The sequence below is a fragment of the Podarcis gaigeae genome, assembly GCF_964106915.1.
Source record: "Podarcis gaigeae genome assembly, chromosome: 13".
NCBI lineage: Eukaryota > Metazoa > Chordata > Lepidosauria > Squamata > Lacertidae > Podarcis > Podarcis gaigeae.
In genome coordinates, this window is record NC_139689.1 from 38,753,416 (window position 1) to 38,772,352 (window position 18,937).

General features: G+C 48.1%; 1 protein-coding gene across 4 annotated transcripts in view; it reads left to right on the forward strand.

Moving 5' to 3' along the window:
• Positions 1 to 18,876, forward strand: part of MYBPC2 (myosin binding protein C2) — an 80,514-nt gene extending 61,638 nt beyond the window's left edge. For all 4 annotated transcript variants that reach the window (XM_083709095.1, XM_083709096.1, XM_083709097.1 and 1 more), the window contains exons 21-30: positions 218 to 352; positions 1,181 to 1,348; positions 3,847 to 3,935; positions 5,185 to 5,380; positions 11,192 to 11,331; positions 13,993 to 14,152; positions 15,338 to 15,474; positions 17,042 to 17,228; positions 17,826 to 17,869; positions 18,652 to 18,876. In XM_083709095.1, coding sequence (XP_083565221.1) covers positions 218 to 352; positions 1,181 to 1,348; positions 3,847 to 3,935; positions 5,185 to 5,380; positions 11,192 to 11,331; positions 13,993 to 14,152; positions 15,338 to 15,474; positions 17,042 to 17,228; positions 17,826 to 17,836 — 1,223 coding nt within the window. In that variant the 3' untranslated portion in view covers positions 17,837 to 17,869; positions 18,652 to 18,876. The remainder of the gene's footprint in view (positions 1 to 217; positions 353 to 1,180; positions 1,349 to 3,846; positions 3,936 to 5,184; positions 5,381 to 11,191; positions 11,332 to 13,992; positions 14,153 to 15,337; positions 15,475 to 17,041; positions 17,229 to 17,825; positions 17,870 to 18,651) is intronic.
• The last annotated feature ends 61 nt before the right edge of the window (positions 18,877 to 18,937 follow it).

The following is an 18,937-nucleotide window of genomic DNA, read 5'->3' on the forward strand; positions in this document are numbered from 1 at the left end:
GTGTTTATACTACATTTTAAAAAGAAGAATAAGGAGGAGAAAAAGGAGAAAAAGAAGGAGGAGGAGAAGAAGAAGGCATTGACAAAAAGTACAAAATGGCAGGCTCTTGGCATTCGAGACCAACTGGAAGTTGTGGATTTGTCAGTGTAGATGAGAGACCAATGGTATGTTTGTGCATGTGTGTAATTGCTCTTCTGCTTCCTCCCTCCTCCTTCAGCCCCCACTAGTGAGCCACTCCACCTGACCTTGGAGGATGTAACAGACACCACAGCCACTTTGAAGTGGCGTGCTCCAGACCGGATTGGTGCAGGGGGTATTGATGGCTACCTCATTGAGTGGTGCAAGGAAGGAAGTGAGTATCAGGGGGTCAAGGGTCTGGAAACCGAGCCTATTGAGGAATGGTTGAGGGAGTTGGGTTATGTTTGGCCTGGATAAGAGAAGACTGAGAGGAGATATGGTAGCCATCTCCAGATATCTAAAGGGCGGTCACATGGAAGATGGACCGGGCTTCTTTTCTGCTACTCTGGACGGTGGGACCCGAATCAATGGCTTCAAGTTACAAGAAAGGAGGTTCCAGCTAAACGTCAGGAAGAGCTGTTCGGCAGTGGAAAGGACTCAGAGCCTGGGGTTGGTGGTGGGATGATGTTGAGGTGGTCAGAGGGAGAAGACTGGGTGGAGGAGGTGTCAGAAGCTGAAGGGGCAACAGGGCTCAATGAGTTGGCAGAGTCTGTAGCAGAGAGATTTCCAGAATCAGAGGCAGGAGAGGAAAGAGGCCAAGAGGCAGAGATGACTCTGGCTGGTGAAGAGGCATGGGTGTTTTCCCCTCCTGCTGTTACAATATCCCCTCCCCACTTGTCTCCCAGAACCAGGAGAGGCATGAAGAGGGTGGAGGATAAGTTAGCTTTACATAGGCGTAGTCTCAAATTGCTTGGGGGAAACCCTGGAAAGAAGGGGACTTAGGGAGCTGTGGGGAGGCAAGGATCTCAGCAACTGCTTCATGGAGGCAAGACCTACCAGAGATGAGTTGCTGGGCTTATTAGGGCTGGCACTCCTGTGTACATGCTGGGGTTTTTTTTGGCTAATAAAGAGTTAACTCCAACTTTCACAGTGTGATTTATTGCTGGCTCGCTCCTGTCATCCAACACCTTTTACCTTCTAACCTTGTGTTCTCTGCTCCCAGCCGACGAATGGGTAGCTGCCAACACAGAGCTGGTCGAACGCTGTGGCTACACCGCTAAGGGACTTCCTACAGGGGAGAAGCTTTTGTTCCGGGTCATTGCGGTCAACATTGCTGGCAAGAGTTTACCAGCCACCCTTGCGCAGCCGGTCACTATCCGAGAGATTGTCCGTGAGTCAAGTTGTATTTCTTGAGCTGTGAATCCTGAGCTCCCTCAATGTCCCTACCCGGTCCCCTGGGCCTTTTTGCCTTATAAAGGGAGCCTGCAGAGACAGAACATTCAAGAGCTTCTAGTTTCACTACTCCAAAGGTTCTTGGAGAGCCAGACTGAGAAGATGTCCGTGGGCTAGATGTGCTTGTTGCTCCAAGTCACTAGGAATTAGGAGGAGGGGAGAAACTTGATTCCATTGGCATTTAGAGGTAGATCTGTCAAATTTGCAGTTTCCAAAACAAAATAAGAACTGGCGTGCAGCCATCCTTTGGAATTCGTACTTAGCCATATTTTGCAATGTGATTCTCCTACCACAGTTTACAAAACGCACATGTTAGGTGAAAGTGTGCATGAAAGTTATTATAGCCATGAAAATAGTATACAAGAACTAGGAGAAATGGCTTGCAAAAAAGGGGGGTACATGTAAATGTGTTTAGTAGGAGAAATTCAAACTGAAATGCTGAAGAATTTTTGTGAGGATTTAAAAACCGCAAATTGCTGCAGAAATAGGGAGAACTGGATTTAAGGCTGGAATGTTAAAGGACGTTGCCAACTTATAAACTTAAAACACTGAAGGGTTTGAGTGTAGACTTACAGCACAATCCTAACCATGCCTGATGAGAAGTAAGTCCTATTGAATTCAATAGGGCCTACTCCCAGGTAAAGGGGGGCAGAGGTTATACTCAATATATACCCACTGAAATCAGTGACTGGCCTTAGTTGTCTTGAAGTCATCCCATTTATTTCAGTAGGTCTGCTCTTAAGTACCACACATTAATCTAGATCCAACCCAGTGTGTGCCTAAACTGACATTGGAAAGTCTCGATCCCAATCACCTGCCATCTTATGCAAATTTCATGCAGATTTGAGTCATGCGTTTGTGCCCTGCTTCCTTTAAATACTTAGTAATGTCTCTGTTTACCACACCATTAAAGCCCTATATGTCTTCCTTATAGTCCTAAATAGATTAGGAATTCAATTGGCAAAGGATTACCACCTCCCATATGGACTTACCTGTCCTCTGAGGTTCTTGAATTAGGAACATATTTCTATATGCAACCCTTGTAACTTCTGAAGTGTGGTAAGTAAGGCCACACAGCAGGACCTTTTCTGTGGTGACCTCCAGCGTGTGGAATTTCCTGCCCCGTGAGGTTCGTTTGTCTTTCCTTACCCGTGCTCTGCCATTGACCAAAGAACCTGCTTTCCGATCTAGCCTTTAATTTATTAGCCCCCTAAGGCTAAAGGCTGAGAAGTTTCTGGTCTCTCCGAGGCTCAAACCAGACACTACACACCATTCATGCCATCAGAAGCTGTACAAACGTTTTCAATATATAACTGGCGCCATTACACCATTCACGCAAGTGGTTTTTAAATATAAATTGCTGGGGTGAGGGGGTACAATCCAGATCAGGATCCCTGGTGGAAGTGGTGGGAGAGGGACTTTACCCACACTGTGGCCACAATATGGATCGGGGCCATTTCAGCCCATTCCTTATTTTCTTTTTGAAAGCAGCTGCTGAAGCTATCAGGCTATGATGCAAATAAGAGGTGATATTTTGCCCCTGCACCTCTGTGGGAGAAACTGTATTTGTCTGACATGGGTGGGCTTATAATTTAAGCCCCCACATTGATTTGGAATGAGTAGAGGTGTCTAATTGGGACCAGGACCTCTTGCCTGGCTTCTACACCTAGTCCTCCTCCTAAATATTAAGTTGGTGCCAGGAGTATGCTGGTCAGATGGGTGGGGTTATAATTAATAAAATTATTATTATTATTATTATTATTATTATTTATAGGCTAGGTGCCTACGCGGGTGCTAGGGATGCGGGCGGCGCTGTGGGTAAAACCTCAGTGCCTAGGACTTGCCGATCGTATGGTCGGCAGTTCTAATCCCCGCAGCGGGGTGAGCTCCTGTCTTTCGGTCCCAGCTCCTGCCCACCTAGCAGTTCGAAAGCACCCCTAAGTGCAAGTAGATAAATAGGTACCGCTTTATAGCGGGAAGGTAAACGGCGTTTCTGTGTGCTGCACTGGTGCTGGCTTGCCAGAGCAGCTTCGTCACGCTGGCCACGTGACCCAGAAGTGTCTCCGGACAGTGCTGGCCCCCGGCCTCTTAAGTGAGATGGGCACACAACCCTAGAGTCAGTGGCGTAGCGTGGGGGGTGCAGGGGGGGCCGGCCGCACCAGGCGCAACATCTGGGGGTTAGGGTTAGGGGGCGCAAATCCACGGGTTAGGCGGCGCAAATTACTTGCCTTGCCCCGGGTGCTGACAACCCACGCTACGCCACTGCCTAGAGTCGGACACGACTGGCCCGTACGGGCAGGGGTACCTTTACCTTTAGCTTTACCTAGGTGCCTACAACTCCTATTCTTCCCTCCCTCTTATTCCACCCCTGCCTTTCCTGCTGGTGTCCTCCATTTCCCCCCAAGCCAACCCACTTATTTCTCTCTCGCCTTACAGAGCAGCCCAAGATCCGCCTTCCTCGCCATCTCCGGACGACGTACATCAGGAGAGTTGGAGAACAGGTTAACTTGGTGATCCCATTTCAGGTGAGCAGCTGGCTTTGGGCTTCCACCCACCCTGGAATTCACGTTTACCCAGAAGAACATTGAGGGAGGTTTGAAGTTTCACTTGAAGCCCTTCCTCATCCAGGTTCTGCATCATGCTTCATGTTCCTATCACAGTTTTAAGTAAACAAACAAACAAACAGCAACTTGCCTACACAGTCTATTCTGTCAGCCCTTCCTCTCAGTGCTGTGTCTGGGTTTGTCAAAACTCTCCTCTGAGCTTTGATGGCTAACCTCTGAAAGCTCTCCGGATACTTCCCAACCATGATCTCCCATTGAGGAAACGTCAGCCCCGTTAGCCTGCAAGCCTTCCTACCAAAGGAAGGTTGCCCCAAGCAACTGAAAAACTTTGTTTTCGGAAAACAGCCAGAACCTCCACATCCCAGCATCCTAGGAGTATTCGATCCAACTGCAGTGTTTGCAGACACATCCCCCCTGCAGTCTCCAATTCAGGACCAAGCCCAAATGCAGAATGTATGCCTACAACATCCTGCCAGTTTATTTTCCTCATATTTTGCGGGGTCTTTCCTCGTTGAAGAGTGCAGGAGAAGTCCAAAAGCAACTCATTTTTTAGGTGACGTTTTGGTTGGCACTCCTAATACAGCTGTACCTTGGATCCCGAATGCCTAGGTACTTGGACGTTTTGCCTCCTGAACGCTGCAAACCCAGGAGGGGGTGTTCTGGTTTGCAAATGTTCTTTGGAACCTGAACGTCTGACAGGGCTTCTGTGGCTCCCGAATTCCTGCAGGAGCTTCCTGCAGCCAGTCAGAAACCGCACTTTGGTTTTCGAACGTTTTGGAAGTCAAACGGACTTCCAGAACGGATTCCATTCAACTTCCAAGGTACAACTGTAAAAGGTTTGCCAGCTGTGGGTTTTGAACTTCCTCCCCTTATGGACAAACACAACTTCCTTTTATTTATTGATTTTTAGACACATAAAACCAGGCATAGGCAAACTCGGCCCTCCAGATGTTTTGGGACTACAACTCCCATCATCCCTGACCACTGGTCCTGTTAGCTAGGGGTGATGGGAGTTGTAGTCCCAAAACATCTGGAGGGCCCGAGTTTGACTATGCCTGCATAAAACTATTCATGCGCCAACCGAGAACTCAGCTGGGAAAAGCTTCCAGCTCTGGAGCAAAATGTGGGGAGAAGTGGGGAAGGGCGGGTGGAAGGGATGCCGCTAGAATGAAGGCCTCTGTGGCAATGCCAAGCATTTGATTATCTCCAGGGTAAACCCCGCCCTGTAGTCACCTGGTCAAAGGACGGGAAGCCTCTGGACCCCAAAGAGATCAACATCCGCACCTCCGACTTGGACACCATCCTTTTCATACGCAAAGCTCAACGGCACCACTCTGGCTTCTACGAACTCTCGGTTAAGATTGAGAACATGGAGGACAAGGCCGTCATCAAGATCCGGGTTGTTGGTAAGGAGGACCGGCCTTCCTCTGAGATTTCATTGTTGCAACAGCAAATTTACATTTTTTTAAAAAAGCTAATCATGTTTTGGGGGTGCAGCGAATATGGGGGAGACTGTGTAGAGGGGGATGTTTGTGTGTTGTCTCGAGTTTTCTTAGAATCATGTGATTTTAGAGCCGAAAGGACATTGGCGGTCATCTAGTTGCGTCTATCAATTAACGTCTATTTTGGTACCCAAATTGTTGGTCCACAGACCCTAGAGGGCCTGTGTAACCCACCCAAAGGGTCCATGGCACCAGACACAAAAACTACCATAAAACAACAACAACAACAACTATTCTTTATTTATACACTGCCCATCTGGCTGGGCTTCCCCAGCCACTCTGGGCTGCTCCCAACAGAATATTAATAATAATTTAAAAAGTGATAAAACATCAAACATTCAAAACTTTCCTAAACAGGGCTGCCTTTGGATGTCTTCTAAAAGTCAGATAGTTGTTAATTTCCTTGAAATCTGATGGGAGGGCATTCCACAGGGTGGGCGCCACTACTGAGAAGGCCCTCTGCCTGGTTCCCTGTCACCTCACTTCTCGCAGGGGAGGAACCGCCAGAAGGCCCTCGGAGCTGGACCTCAGTGTCTGGGCAGAACGACAGGGGTGGGTCCACTCCTTCAGGTATACTGGGCTGAGGCTGTTTAGGGCTTTAAAGGTCTAATGATATCATAGAGATATCAAAATTTTCAAAAGTAAGGGGTCCACTGTTTGGCATTTGAAACACAAGGGGTGCTTAGCTACTTGGGAACCACTGGTCTAGTTCAACAGCCCACCCGGCTCAATGCACAAATCTTGTAACAGAGAATCTTAATCTTGTCTTTGGTGAGGTCCACTCTCGCCTTGGTGCAGGTAGTTAGAGAGGGAGATGAAGAAACACTTATAAAAGGCCTAACGTTTTCTAAGTGTTGTGCAGACATTCAAAAGGAAGGCAGTAGCTGAGTGTGCGCACACCATATAAGTAAAGCCCATGACTTCAACACCTCCTGGGGACTGTGGTTTGTTAAAAGGTGCTGGGGAGCAAAATGGCAGTTCCCAGGATTCTTCAGGGGGAAGCCATGTGCTTTAAATGTGTGGAGCCAGCTCCTCCCACAGGCTCACAATCGACTGGTGAAAGGAGCAGGGAGGTAAGAGGGAAGCAAGCACTGGAACAGCTGTTCTGCTGTTCCCTTATCTGGCCAACGGGTGGGGCTGAGCTGGTCTTTACCATTCCATTATATAATATAATTCCATTATAATCTTCCCTCACTGCGAGAAGCCAAGTTACAGGGAACCAGGCAGAGGGCCTTCTCGATAGTGGCACCTGCCCTGTGGAACGCCCTCCCACCAGATGTCAAAGAGAACAACAACTACCAGACTTTTAGACGACATCTGAAGGCAGCCCTGTTTAGGGAAGATTTTAATGTTTCATGCATTACTTTATTTTAATATTGTGTTGGAAGCCGCCCAGAGTGGCTGGGGAAACCCAGCCAGATGGGCGGGGTATAAATAATAAATTCTTCCTATTATTATTATTCCTGGAAGGCAAGAGGTGCAGACAACCAGTGGCCCTAAACCCAAACCCCAGAGGCGAGAATTTCCTTCGCTTCAGCTCTGCTGTCCCAGGGCGGTTGGAAGATGGCCTGGCAACTTAGAGGGAAGCAACGGGTGGGCACAGTCTCTGTTCTCCCCCCCCTCCCTTCCCCCTTCCTTCTTGCTGCAGCTGCTAAATTGTTAACAAGCTTTAATCCAGGCCTGCTCCATCAGTCTCCTCTCTCCCCGTGGGAGACCGAGATGCTCTCAACTCCCAGGCCTGCGAGAGAGACAGGAGGGTTGGCAGGGCACTAGGCAGCCTTCAGCCAGCTGCGCAGCGACCTCAGAAGATGCTACCCATGGAAGCAAGGCACCTCTTCGTCTGGCTGGGCTGGCAGCTGCCTCCTGGCCTCTGCCCCACTGGGGTTCTGTCTAGGGAGAGGAGAAAATAATTGGATTCAGTTAGCATTTAAAAGCAAACATCCCTACAGACCCCCATTCCAAAACAATGCACAAACCGAAACACGGCCGTCCTTCAAAAACCCACCCTTTCCTGCATTTTGCAGCGCAGCTCTCCTGCCAAGGAATGTGTACAAAAATGTCTGTGCTTTGTTGTTGTTGTTTAGTTGTTTAGTCATGTCCGACTCTTTGTGACCCCATGGACCAGAGCACGCCAGGCACTCCTGTCTTCCACTGCCTCCCGCAGTTTGGTCAAACTCATGTTGGTAGCTTCGAGAACACTGTTCAGCCATCTTGTCCTCTGTCATCCCCTTCTCCTTGTGCCCTCCATCTTTCCCAACATCAGGGTCTTTTCCAGGGAGTCTTCTCTTCTCATGAGGTGGCCAAAGTACTGGAGCCTCAGCTTCAGGATCTGTCCTTCCAGTGAGCACTCAGGGCTGATTTCCTTCAGAATGGAGAGGTTTGATCTTCTTGCAGTCCATGGGACTCTCAAGAGTCTCCTCCAGCACCATAATGCAAAAGCATCAATTCTTCAGCGATCAGCCTTCTTTATAGTCCAGCTCTCACTTCCATACATCACTACTGGGAAAACAATGTCTGTGCTAGGGTGAAGCAAATGCATACGTAAGTGAAAATAACATTCAAAATTGTGTTTTTGAAATTAAATTCTTTCAACCTACTGCAGCACAATACAGATAAGTAATGAAATACCCTACCCTAACCCAGAAGCTGGGCAATAAATGCAATATAACATCCAAAGAACACAATAAGTTCTTACCCCTAGACTACCATTTGTACAGAAGGCGATAAACATTTTATGTTAAACATTTCCCGCCCTAATGTGAGGGGTGTCCTCTGTTTACATTTTTAGCCATGTACATAATAAACCCGCACCATAATAAAGCCTGGGTAGCTCAGTCGGTTAGAGCGTGGTTTTGCTAACGCCAAGGTTGCAGGTTCGATCCCTGTATGGGACAGCTGCATATTCCTGCATTGCAGGGGGGTTGGCCTAGATGACCCTCAGGGTCCCTTCCAATTCTACCATTCTATGATTCAATCAGTTCCGAAAGCGTCAAACCTTGTGCTAGAAAAAAGGCATGATAATAGGAGAAATCGCTCTTCAAACATTAGGCAAAATTGCATACAAAAATGCGTGTATTAGGAGGCACTTGCACTAAAAAGCAGATGAAATTTCACAAGAACCTCATGTTTTCACACCCACCAGTCTCTGCACACTGATGTGGAATCGTGCAAAAGAATTCAGAGGAAAGAGAAACTCAGAGAAACTGAAATGGATTGATTTGTCCATCCCTAATTCTCCCCCATCGAAGTACTAAAGAGGCCTGACCCTGCTTAGCTTCCGAGATCAGACGAGATTGGGCGTGTTCAGGGTAGTATGGCCGTAGTGTGGATGGGTGGTGCTGTGGCTAAACCACAGAGCCTAGGACTTGCTGATCAGAAGGTTGGCAGTTTGAATCCCCGCGACGGGGTGAGCTCCCGTTGCTTGGACCCTGCTCCTGCCAACCTAGCAGTTTGAAAGCACGTCAAAGTGCAAGTAGATAAATAGGTACCGCTCCGGCGGGAAGGTAAACGGCGTTTCCGTGCGCTGCTCTGGTTCACCAGAAGCGGCTTAGTCATGCTGGCCACATGACCCGGAAGCTGTACGCTGGCTCCCTCGGCTAGTAAAGCGAGATGAGCACCACAACCCCAGAGTCAGCCAAGACTGGACCTAATGGTCAGGGGTTCCTTTACTTTTTAATTCTCCCCCTTCCATTGGGAGACATACTTGGTGTCCATAACTTCTCTCTTATCCCCCCTCGCCCTGCCCCCCCTGTCCTGACCTATTTGGTGCCTGGTACCCCTTCCCCACAGGGGACGCAGGTGGCGCTGTGGGTTAAAGCCTCAGCACCTAGGACTTGCCGATCGAAAGGTCGGCGGTTCGAATCCCTGCGGCGGGGTGCGCTCCCGCTGCTCGGTCCCAGCGCCTGCCAACCTAGCAGTTCGAAAGCACCTCCGGGTGCAAGTAGATAAATAGGGACCGCTTACCAGCAGGAAGGTAAACAGCGTTTCCGTGTGCGGCTCTGGCTCGCCAGATGCAGCTTTGTCACGCTGGCCACGTGACCCGGAAGTGTCTCCGGACAGCGCTGGCCCCTGGCCTCTTGAGTGAGATGGGCGCACAACCCCAGAGTCTGTCAAGACTGGCCCGTACGGGCAGGGGTACCTTTACCTTTACCTTACCCCTTCCCCACCCCCTCCTCCCCCCTCTCTGCCTGTGTCACCATTTCTTATCAGCTCCCACCCTTCCCCCACAGTAAGAGGGGAGAGAGATCATGTTCTTCCATTCTATATTTAAGCTTCCCCCTGATGGTTTAAGCCAGATGTCACCTCTCCCGACACCGCCGAAAAATGCCCCCCTCCCTTGCCCTCCCCAGACACGGCCACTTTCTGATCAGCCGCCTCCTCTAATCCCAATTTGGCTGGCGGAATGTTTGAAGTGAAATTTAGCATCTTCCAAGAGCCTTCAGGGAATCTGCCTTTGAAAGCAGAGCACGCTGGAGAAGGTGCTAGCCGCAAATCCACCTCCCCACCTCCGTAGCGCCAGCGGACAGGGCTGGATCTCTATGTGTTTGTGTTGCATGTATCCACCATGTATTGAATTAGCTGCTTCCTGCATCCGTTTCAGCCAGGGGTGCAAAGACACTTCAGCAGGGTCCCTTTGGGTCGTTTCAGTCTTTTGTCTTACCATTCTTAACGGGCTCCCCTCTTGAGATGATATTGTGTATTATCTACTTACCATAGATTCCGGCGTATTAGGAGACTGGGTGTATTAGACGACCCCCCAAATTGGCAGCTGCAATTTGGGGGTTCGTCTTATAAGCCCAGTCTTTCTCCTGGCACGGAGCCCGCTGCCTGCTGCCCGTACCCGGCGTATAAGACGACCCCTGACTTTTTAACTTCTTTTCTGGGGTTAAAAAGTCATCTTATATGCCGGAATCTACGGTAACTTTGAAATGTGCTGGATTTGCTCGGTCTGCTGAGTGGAGCCCTGGACTTTTGTCCTAGAGCCTGCTGACATCATTTTAGCAGGTTAAAGAAGATGGGTTCAATGATTTACTCATGCTATCCCCATTTAATAATCATCATCATCATCATCATCATCATCATCATCATCATCATCGCCCTTCCCGGTTCAGAAAACCGGGCTCAGGGCGGCTAACAACAAATTTTAAACATTTAATTGATGCAACAAAAAACAGCATAAAATACAGTATAAAACGTGAAAAGCAATAAATTCAGAATTCAAAAATCAGTTTAGGGGGAAATCCATCCAATAAACATTAGATGATCACCAGGGCTAGCTGGCTAAATTAGTCCTATTTGGGCCAGCAAGGAGACCAGGGGAGAATTAGCTGTGGGATCCCAGTTGGGTAATTGTCATAAAAAGGGGAGGGGAGGGAGGGGAGGGGAATAAAAGATCAGGCTAAGTTCAAATTGAAAGCCAGGTGGAATAGCTCTGTCTTACAGGCCCTGCAGAAGGAAGTTAAATCCTGCAGGGCCCTGGTCTCGTGGGACAGAGCATTCCACCAGGTCGGAGCCATCACTGAGAAGGCCCTGGCCCTGGTGGAGGATAATCTGATAATTTAATATGGTCTAGAGAGCTGCTAGGTCTATTGTATTTGTTTACATCATTTTAGCAATTGCAGGGAACCTTTGCTTACATCGTTTTGGCTAAGGGACCATTCCCTGTTTATTCATAGTGATGCAGCAGCCCTTGTTGTTTCCCATTCCTTCCTGCAGAGAAACCGGGTCCAGCCCACAACGTGATGGTGAAGGAAGTGTGGGGCTTCAATGCCTTAGTCGAGTGGGAGCCTCCCAAGGACGATGGGAATTCGGAGATTACCGGCTACTCCATCCAAAAAGCTGACAAGAAGACCATGGTAAGGTTCCCTTTCCCTATTGGGCTTCTGCTTCTACTAATGATGAATCAAAGTCTAGTAATGGGCTTGGTTTTTCCCCTGGCTTTCGCTGAGAATGTGTGCCAGCGGCTACTTTGCAATGTTGCAAGGGTCTAACTGAGGCAGGACATTGTGGGTTGTATGCAGTGCTAGTCCTACTCAGAGAAGACCCATTGAAATCAACTAGTAGAGTTAACTAGGTCCATTAATGACAATGACTGCAATGGCTTCCAGTCCATTTCCAAGACCTGCTCAAAAACACTGGTCTTTACCTGTCAGGAGTAAGCATGGACCAATGGTACCAAATAGTATGGGAAACAGCCTTACTAGAAAAATTAGCCAATAAACTGAAACTGACACTGGGACAAATAGAAGAAGACGCCTTCACCCCGGTATGGCTCCCCTTTATCACATACACAGCCCAACAAGACAATGACAAAAATCCACCAACAGCATACAAATCAATATGGCTGACCTGATCCAAAACACCCACCCACCCCACTCACACATGAAAACAAAGATCACCACAGCCATTCACAAACAAACAACCACACCCTAGGCCAACCCCAACCTCTCTCACCACCAAAGGAACACAAGTGAATAGCAGAAAACCTGCACAAGCGACGCTGACACAAAACCCTGTATATATTAAGTATAATAGAAACATCGCCACCCGACCCCACCCCCACTCACCTTCCCCCCCTCCACCTCTTTCCCCCTTTTCTTCCTAATGTCTGAACAAATGAAACTGATCTGTAAAAAATGTTACTTAGAGAAGGGGGGGAAGAGAGGCATTGCACATACTTCAGCAAACCAAGAAAATCTTTAATAAAAATACATTAAAAAAACAAAAAACAAAAACACTGGTCTTTAAAGCCCTTCATGAGATAGGGTCATTTGAAGGACCACCTGTCTTGTACTTACCTGACATGAAGATCTTCTGCGGTGGGCCTCCTATAGGTGCCCCTGCCATCTAAATTGAGAGGTGACCAGAAGTAAGAACTTTTTGGTGACAGCACACCAGTTGCAGAATGCTCTCCCTAGAAATATTTGCTCGGTGCTGACCTCCTTTTTGGCAGGGGTAAATGCTTTAACATTTTCCCCCGTGAGTTCTTTAGGCTGTGTTACACATCTAAAGCACACAACTCTCTCCAAAGAATCCCGGGAATTGTAGTTTTGCCTCTCATGGAGCTACAACTCCCAGCACCCTTCACAAACTACGGTTCCCAGGATTCCTGAGGTGGGGTAACTCGTGTGCTTTAAACATGCTTTAAATATACGGTGCGTACCCAGCCGTCGATGTAGTTTTAGACCCTGCTGCTTGCTTTTGTGAGTTGGTTAGTATAAAAACACTTGCGACAAACGGATCCTGAATAGTTGTGCAAAAGGGAAGCAGCCTCCCATCCTAAGTTAGTGACCCCAATTCAGTTAGAATTGATTCATACAAACATGCTCAGATTGCTCATTTACTGCTGACACTATCAGAGAGAGAAAGAGAACTTCTCCTACCACTGTGAAGGTTCACATTTAGCCAGTGGCAAAATTCACAGCAGGAAGACCAGGCAGCAGTTCCAAGCCTGCTACAAGAGCAGCATCAAAGGAGCACAGATCTTGTTTCTGGAGGACATGATGTAGTTACCTCCATATATATATATATATATATATATATATATATATATATATATATGATTTATATCCTCTTATTTTAGGCTACAAGCTTTCAGAGTAAAAATAAAAACCCAAATGACAGATATGTAGAAGTACAGCACAGAAAAGAGCATGTAAAAAACAGCAACGGCAGGAGAAACTTTCAGCTAGATAAAATAATGCATAAAACAGAAAAGTCGGGCTGTTTTTTTAAAAAATAAAAAAGAACATCGTTCCCTTGCCTACTGCCAAAGCTGCATAAAGCACTTATGCACAACCAGGGAGCCTCAATCCTGCATCGCCTCTCATCCCACTTCTTGAGCATCTACTCCTTCCCTCTCTGTGGACTCTGCATACCTCTCTGTTGTTTCGGGGGGGGGGGCACCTGTGGCTCAGATCCTTCCTCCCCTGCAGCTACCATATTTTTCGCTCTATAGGACGCACTTTTTCCCTCCTAAAAAGCAAGGGAAAATGTGTATGTGTCCTATGGAGCGAATGCAGGGGGGGAGGCAGGCAGGAAAAGCCCCCAAGAGCCGCACACAAGCTCCGTGTGGCTCTTGCGGGCTTTTCCCCAGGAGGGAGAAGGGACTGACTGGGCGCATCAGTCCCTTCTCCCACCTCGTAGAAAAGCCCACAGGAGCCATGCACCCTTTAAAGAGCGTGCGACTTCTACGGGCTTCTTCGGGAGGTGGGGGAATTCCCCCACCTCATAGAAAAGCCAGTAGAAGCCGCACAGCCCCTTTAAAGAGCACGCGGCTCCTGTGGGCTTTTGCGGGAGATGGTGGAATTCCCCCACCTCCCGCAAAAGCAGGGAGAAGGTCTGGGAGAAGCACACAGGCTGCGCGCAGCCTGTCCGCTGCTCCCAGAGCTGGGGGGGGGTGATATTTCCCCCCCTTGATTTCCCCCTCTGAAAACTAGGTGCGCCCTATGGTCAGGTGCGCCCTATGGAGCAAAAAATACAGTATTTCTCTGACTGTTCCTGCTCTCCTTCCGCAGGAGTGGTTCACAGTATACGAGCACAACCGCCTCACCCGCTGCACGGTGTCTGACCTTATCATCGGCAACGAATACTACTTCCGAGTCTACAGCGAGAACATCTGTGGGCTTAGCGAAGCTCCCGGGGTCTCCAAAAACACCGCCAACATTCAGAAATCTGGTAAATGCAGTGGAACCAGATGGTGGCTGGCAATTGCTCTAGCGGTCAGGGAATGAGACCACCAGGGCTTAGCAGAAGGGGCTGCAGTCACCTTCTGAATGCTCTGATGCAGTTCTTGGTTAAAAAAAAAGGCATCAAAAGACATTAAGATGCATATTTTGAGGAGAAATATTCAGTCGAACCAGGGCTTTTCAGGCTCTGGGCTCTAGCTGTTTTTGGACTGCGGTTCCCATCGTCCCTGACCACTGGTCTTGCTGGCTAAGGGTGATGGGAGTTGTGGTTCGGGGCCAGCTGGAGACAGGACTTATCCCAGGTTAAGTCTGTATAGGATTGAAACCTGTATAGGATTGAAACCTGGACTACTTCATGTAATGCATACTGGCTAGATGTTTTGGTTGTAAGTCGCTCTGGGTTGCCTTGGGCAAGATAAAGTGACTAACAAATGTTAATAATAATAATAATAATAATAATAATAATAATAATATTTTGAGTAGTTTGGATTTGATATCCCGCTTTATCACTACCCTAAGGAGTCTCAAAGCGGCTAACATTCTCCTTTCCCTTCCTCCTCACAACAAACACTCTGTGAGGTGAGTGGGGCTGAGAGACTTCAGAGAAGTGGGACTGGCCCAAGGTCATCCAGCAGCTGCATGTGGAGGAGTGGGGAAGCGAACCTGGTTCACCAGATTACGAGTCACCAGATTATGAGGGAAAATAATATATTCACGAATGCATATTTAAATGCGAATTTTCATGCAACTGCCGTTGGCAGTTTAGTACCCAAAAACACGAAAGCCAACACACGTGAGAATGACGCAGACTAGAAATTAGCTGGCAATACAATCCTATGCATGTCTGCCTCAGAAGTAAACCTGTTGAGTTTATTTCATACACACTGCTTGATTGTAAAAATCCTCAAAGCGGTTTACAGAAAGCTTCAGTGGGACACTAAGAGCTGTGCGACAGTCTCCCTCAAAGGGCTCTCATTTTAGCAGAAGCTGGATGGCCGTCTGTCATGGATGCTTCAGTTGAGATTCCCAGATGATCCTTGGGATCTTTTCCAACTCTCCAGTTCTATGATTTACTCCCTGGTCTGTGCGTATAGTTGGCCTTGCAGCCCAATTTGCCCATCCCTAAGATCCGCTGATGGATTTGCTGTTTCCCTCCCCTCCCCTCCTCTTTCAGGAATAATCTGTAAACAGCTAAACTACAAGGAACATGACTTCAGCCATGCCCCTGTGTTCATGACGCCACTGGTAGACCGGACAGTCGTGGCTGGGTATACCACTGCCTTGAACTGTGCTGTGAGAGGATTTCCTAAAGTAAGTGCTGAGTGAGGAGGCGGAAAGGGATGATGTCAAGTTGTTTGGAGTGGCTGCTATCAAAAAACTAGGAATGTGGCGCTGAGAGGGATGTGAGATAACTGGAGGAGGGGAAAGCATGAAGACGGGGAAAGTGAACAGTGGACTAAGGATGGTACTTCCAAAATGTTGGGCTTTTTTTTTTTTAAAAAAAGTGTTGCTACAAATAAGAGAAAACAACCTTAGATTCAGTAAATTATAACCAGTATTAAAACGGTGGATTTTTCTTAATAGCAACACACACCAACGCCTCAATAATTGTCAGATACTGTGAATATGATTTTGAAGATGCTGCTAATTTAATTAACGTAAACATGCCTGTGCTTCCCCCCCACCCTGCCTCCAGCCATTCATTTTTTTTGTTCCACATAAGGAGGGTGACAAGGTACCACCAGTGATAATTAGTGTGTTGTGAGGGAGGTGATTAAGCCTTCTCTCAACTGCTAGCACCCACCCCCCTTCTGCTGGCATGTTTTAATTGATTTTCTCCAAGAGTTCCTCCAGCGTGTCAGTCAGTAATTTGTGGGAGGAAATCTAGCACACTTTGAGGTTTGCACAGTTAAAGTGGATTAAAGTGCTGCCCTGGAGCAACAAATCCACTTTTAAAAAGCCCAGGTTTTTTTGCAGTTTGGAAAAGCAATGCAGAAATGCACTGAAAGGCATGAAAGGAATGAATGTTTAATAGGAAGGCATGTGAACTCCCTGCAAGCAAATCAGAACGAGTGCTTAATGTCCTATAACCACCCTGCAAACGAATCACAATGCTCAATAAAACATTGGGCAGACCGCATCTAGAATACTACGTCCAGCTCTGGGCACCACAATTTCAGGATATAGACATGGTGAAATGTGTGCAGAGGAGGGCGACCAAGATGATCAAAGGTCTGGAAACCAAGCCTTATGAGGAACGGTTGAGGAAGTTGGGTATGTTTAGCCTGGAAAAGAGGAGATATGATAGCCATCTTCAAATATCTTAAGGGCTGTCACGTAGAAGATGCAGCAAGCTTGTTTTCTCCTGCTTTGGAAGCTAGGACTCAACCCCAATGGCTTCAGGATACAAGAAATGAGATTCCCACTAAACATCAGGAAGAACTTTCTGACAGTAAGAGCTGTTTGATGGTGGAAATGGTTGTGGACTCTCCTTCCTTGGCGGTTTTTAAGCAGAGGTTGGTCTAGCCTGGATCTGATACAGATGGGATGCATTGTCAAGCTGAAATATGAGCTCTTTTTAGATATTGAATTCTGGAAAGACACCCAGAATCTGGCACACTTGGGTTTTTGTTTTTTTTAAGCACATGGGTGACAAAGATTCATTTTCAGGGATAAAAGGCTGGCAACATTTTCAATGCTAATACTTAAAACTGATAGGTTGGGGATTTTTTGCACGCAATTTTGGTTGCAATCATTTCCCCCTTGAGCGTATGATGCGGTACAATTTGATACATGACAACGTGGTTTAGAACGGAGTGTGTGGTGATCAGGATTCTTTTCATCTGGATTCCTTTTAATCTCTTCTGTCTGTTCCCAGCCCAAAATTATCTGGATGAAGAACAAAATGGACATCAGCGGGGACCCAAAGTTCCTGCAGAAAAACAACCAGGGCGTGCTGACCCTCAACATCCGTAAGCCGAGCCCTTTTGACAGCGCCACTTACTCCTGCAAGGCCGTCAATGAACTGGGGGAGGCCATAGTGGACTGCAAGCTGGAGGTCAAAGGTGACTACAGCATGAAAGGGAAATGGGTTGTCATTGCTCAGATTCCTTTTTGCTGCCGTTGTTTTAAAAATAACGACATACCCAGCCTAGGGATGGTGCAGCACAGAGGAGAGAATGGGAGAGCTTTAGTCCCAGGATCTGTTTCGGAAACTGAAACTTGAACAGCAATGTTCAAGAACCCTGATTTGTGAAGGGAAGTTTTCTCTCAACCATCCCATAAGCTCACCCCACATCCCTAAAATGGGTAGAAGTTACGGTTGTTATATAGACTGCCAGGTTTAAACCTGACAATTCCACTTGTACCTTTAGGGTGAGGGATATGTGTTCTTTTAGATGTTCCTGAGCTTTAGCTCCCGTCATCCATGCCTGTTGGCTGATGGGAGTTGCAGTTCAACAGCCTCTGCAGGAAGATGTTTGCTTAGAAGTGCAGAAAGGAGGACTCCATACTTATTTCCCACATGCATGCATAGGCAAGTGGGATTGGTGGAAGTGGAAAACACAATCCCTTCTCATTCACAGAGAGTAAAAATGTGTCCGCCAAAACTCTTGCTTGATACTCTTTTCCTCTCTTCTCTTCTCTCCCCCCCCCCCCCCCAGCGCCACAGTAATCTTATTGCCACAACTGCCAATACCTGGAAGAGGTGAGTAACACGGAACACACCAAGCTGGGTGAAGAGGAACAAGCAGTTATTTGGATTTCAAGGCAGAAAACGGAATTCCTTTATAAATCTGGAAACAACTGCAATTTGGAGGGTGGAGGAAGCAGCCTGGTGATGGGGGCTGTGGCAGTCTGGGATAAGAGTTGCTGGGTGACTAGAATTTGGGCTGGGGTGGAGAGGGAGAGAGCTGTGTACGTTTCGTGTCGGACCTGGTTGGCAGGAACAGAGCCTCGTGGTCCGAAGCAAGACCGAATGTGCGGGAACCGCGCACAGAAGCCATGCTTACAAAATGGAGGAGGGATGCTTGAGTGTGCTTACTTGGATGAATCTGTTTGCCTCGCCCTACCCACTAGCCACAGGGACGCAGGTGGCGCTGTGGGTTAAAGCCTCAGCGCCTAGGACTTGCCGATTGAAAGGTCGGCGGTTCGAATCCCTGCGGCGGGGTGCGCTCCCGCTGCTCGGTCCCAGCGCCTGCCAACCTAGCAGTTCGAAAGCACCTCCAGGTGCAAGTAGATAAATAGGGACCGCTTACCAGCGGGAAGGTAAACGGCGTTTCCGTGTGCGGCTCTGGCTCGCCAGAGCAGCGATGTCACGCTGGCCACGTGACCCGGAAGTGTCTCCGGACAGCGCTGGCCCCTGGCCTCTTGAGTGAGATGGGCGCACTACCCCAGAGTCTGTCAAGACTGGCCCGTACGGGCAGGGGTACCTTTACCTTTTACCCACTAGCCAACAGTGTTAATTCCTGCTCTGCTCTCTCCAAACAGCTTACGATCACCCTCCTTCTTTTCTCCACGGTGTCCCTTCCCACCTCGTGCAGATGCTAAGTGGGGAAGGGGATTGAGGCGTCTTCACCTCCTCACCCCACTGAAGAAGCTACACATATCATGCTTGGATAGAAGGAAGCTACCACAGACCAGCTAACCCACCCCTGTATCTGTCCGTGTGCCTGTCTGGTCCGTTGTTGCGTCAATAAAGTGACCTTGATGGGATAACCTGTGTGTGTCTCTTGTCCCTCTGGTTTTCAGGGAGTTGTTTTGGAAAGGGGAGCAG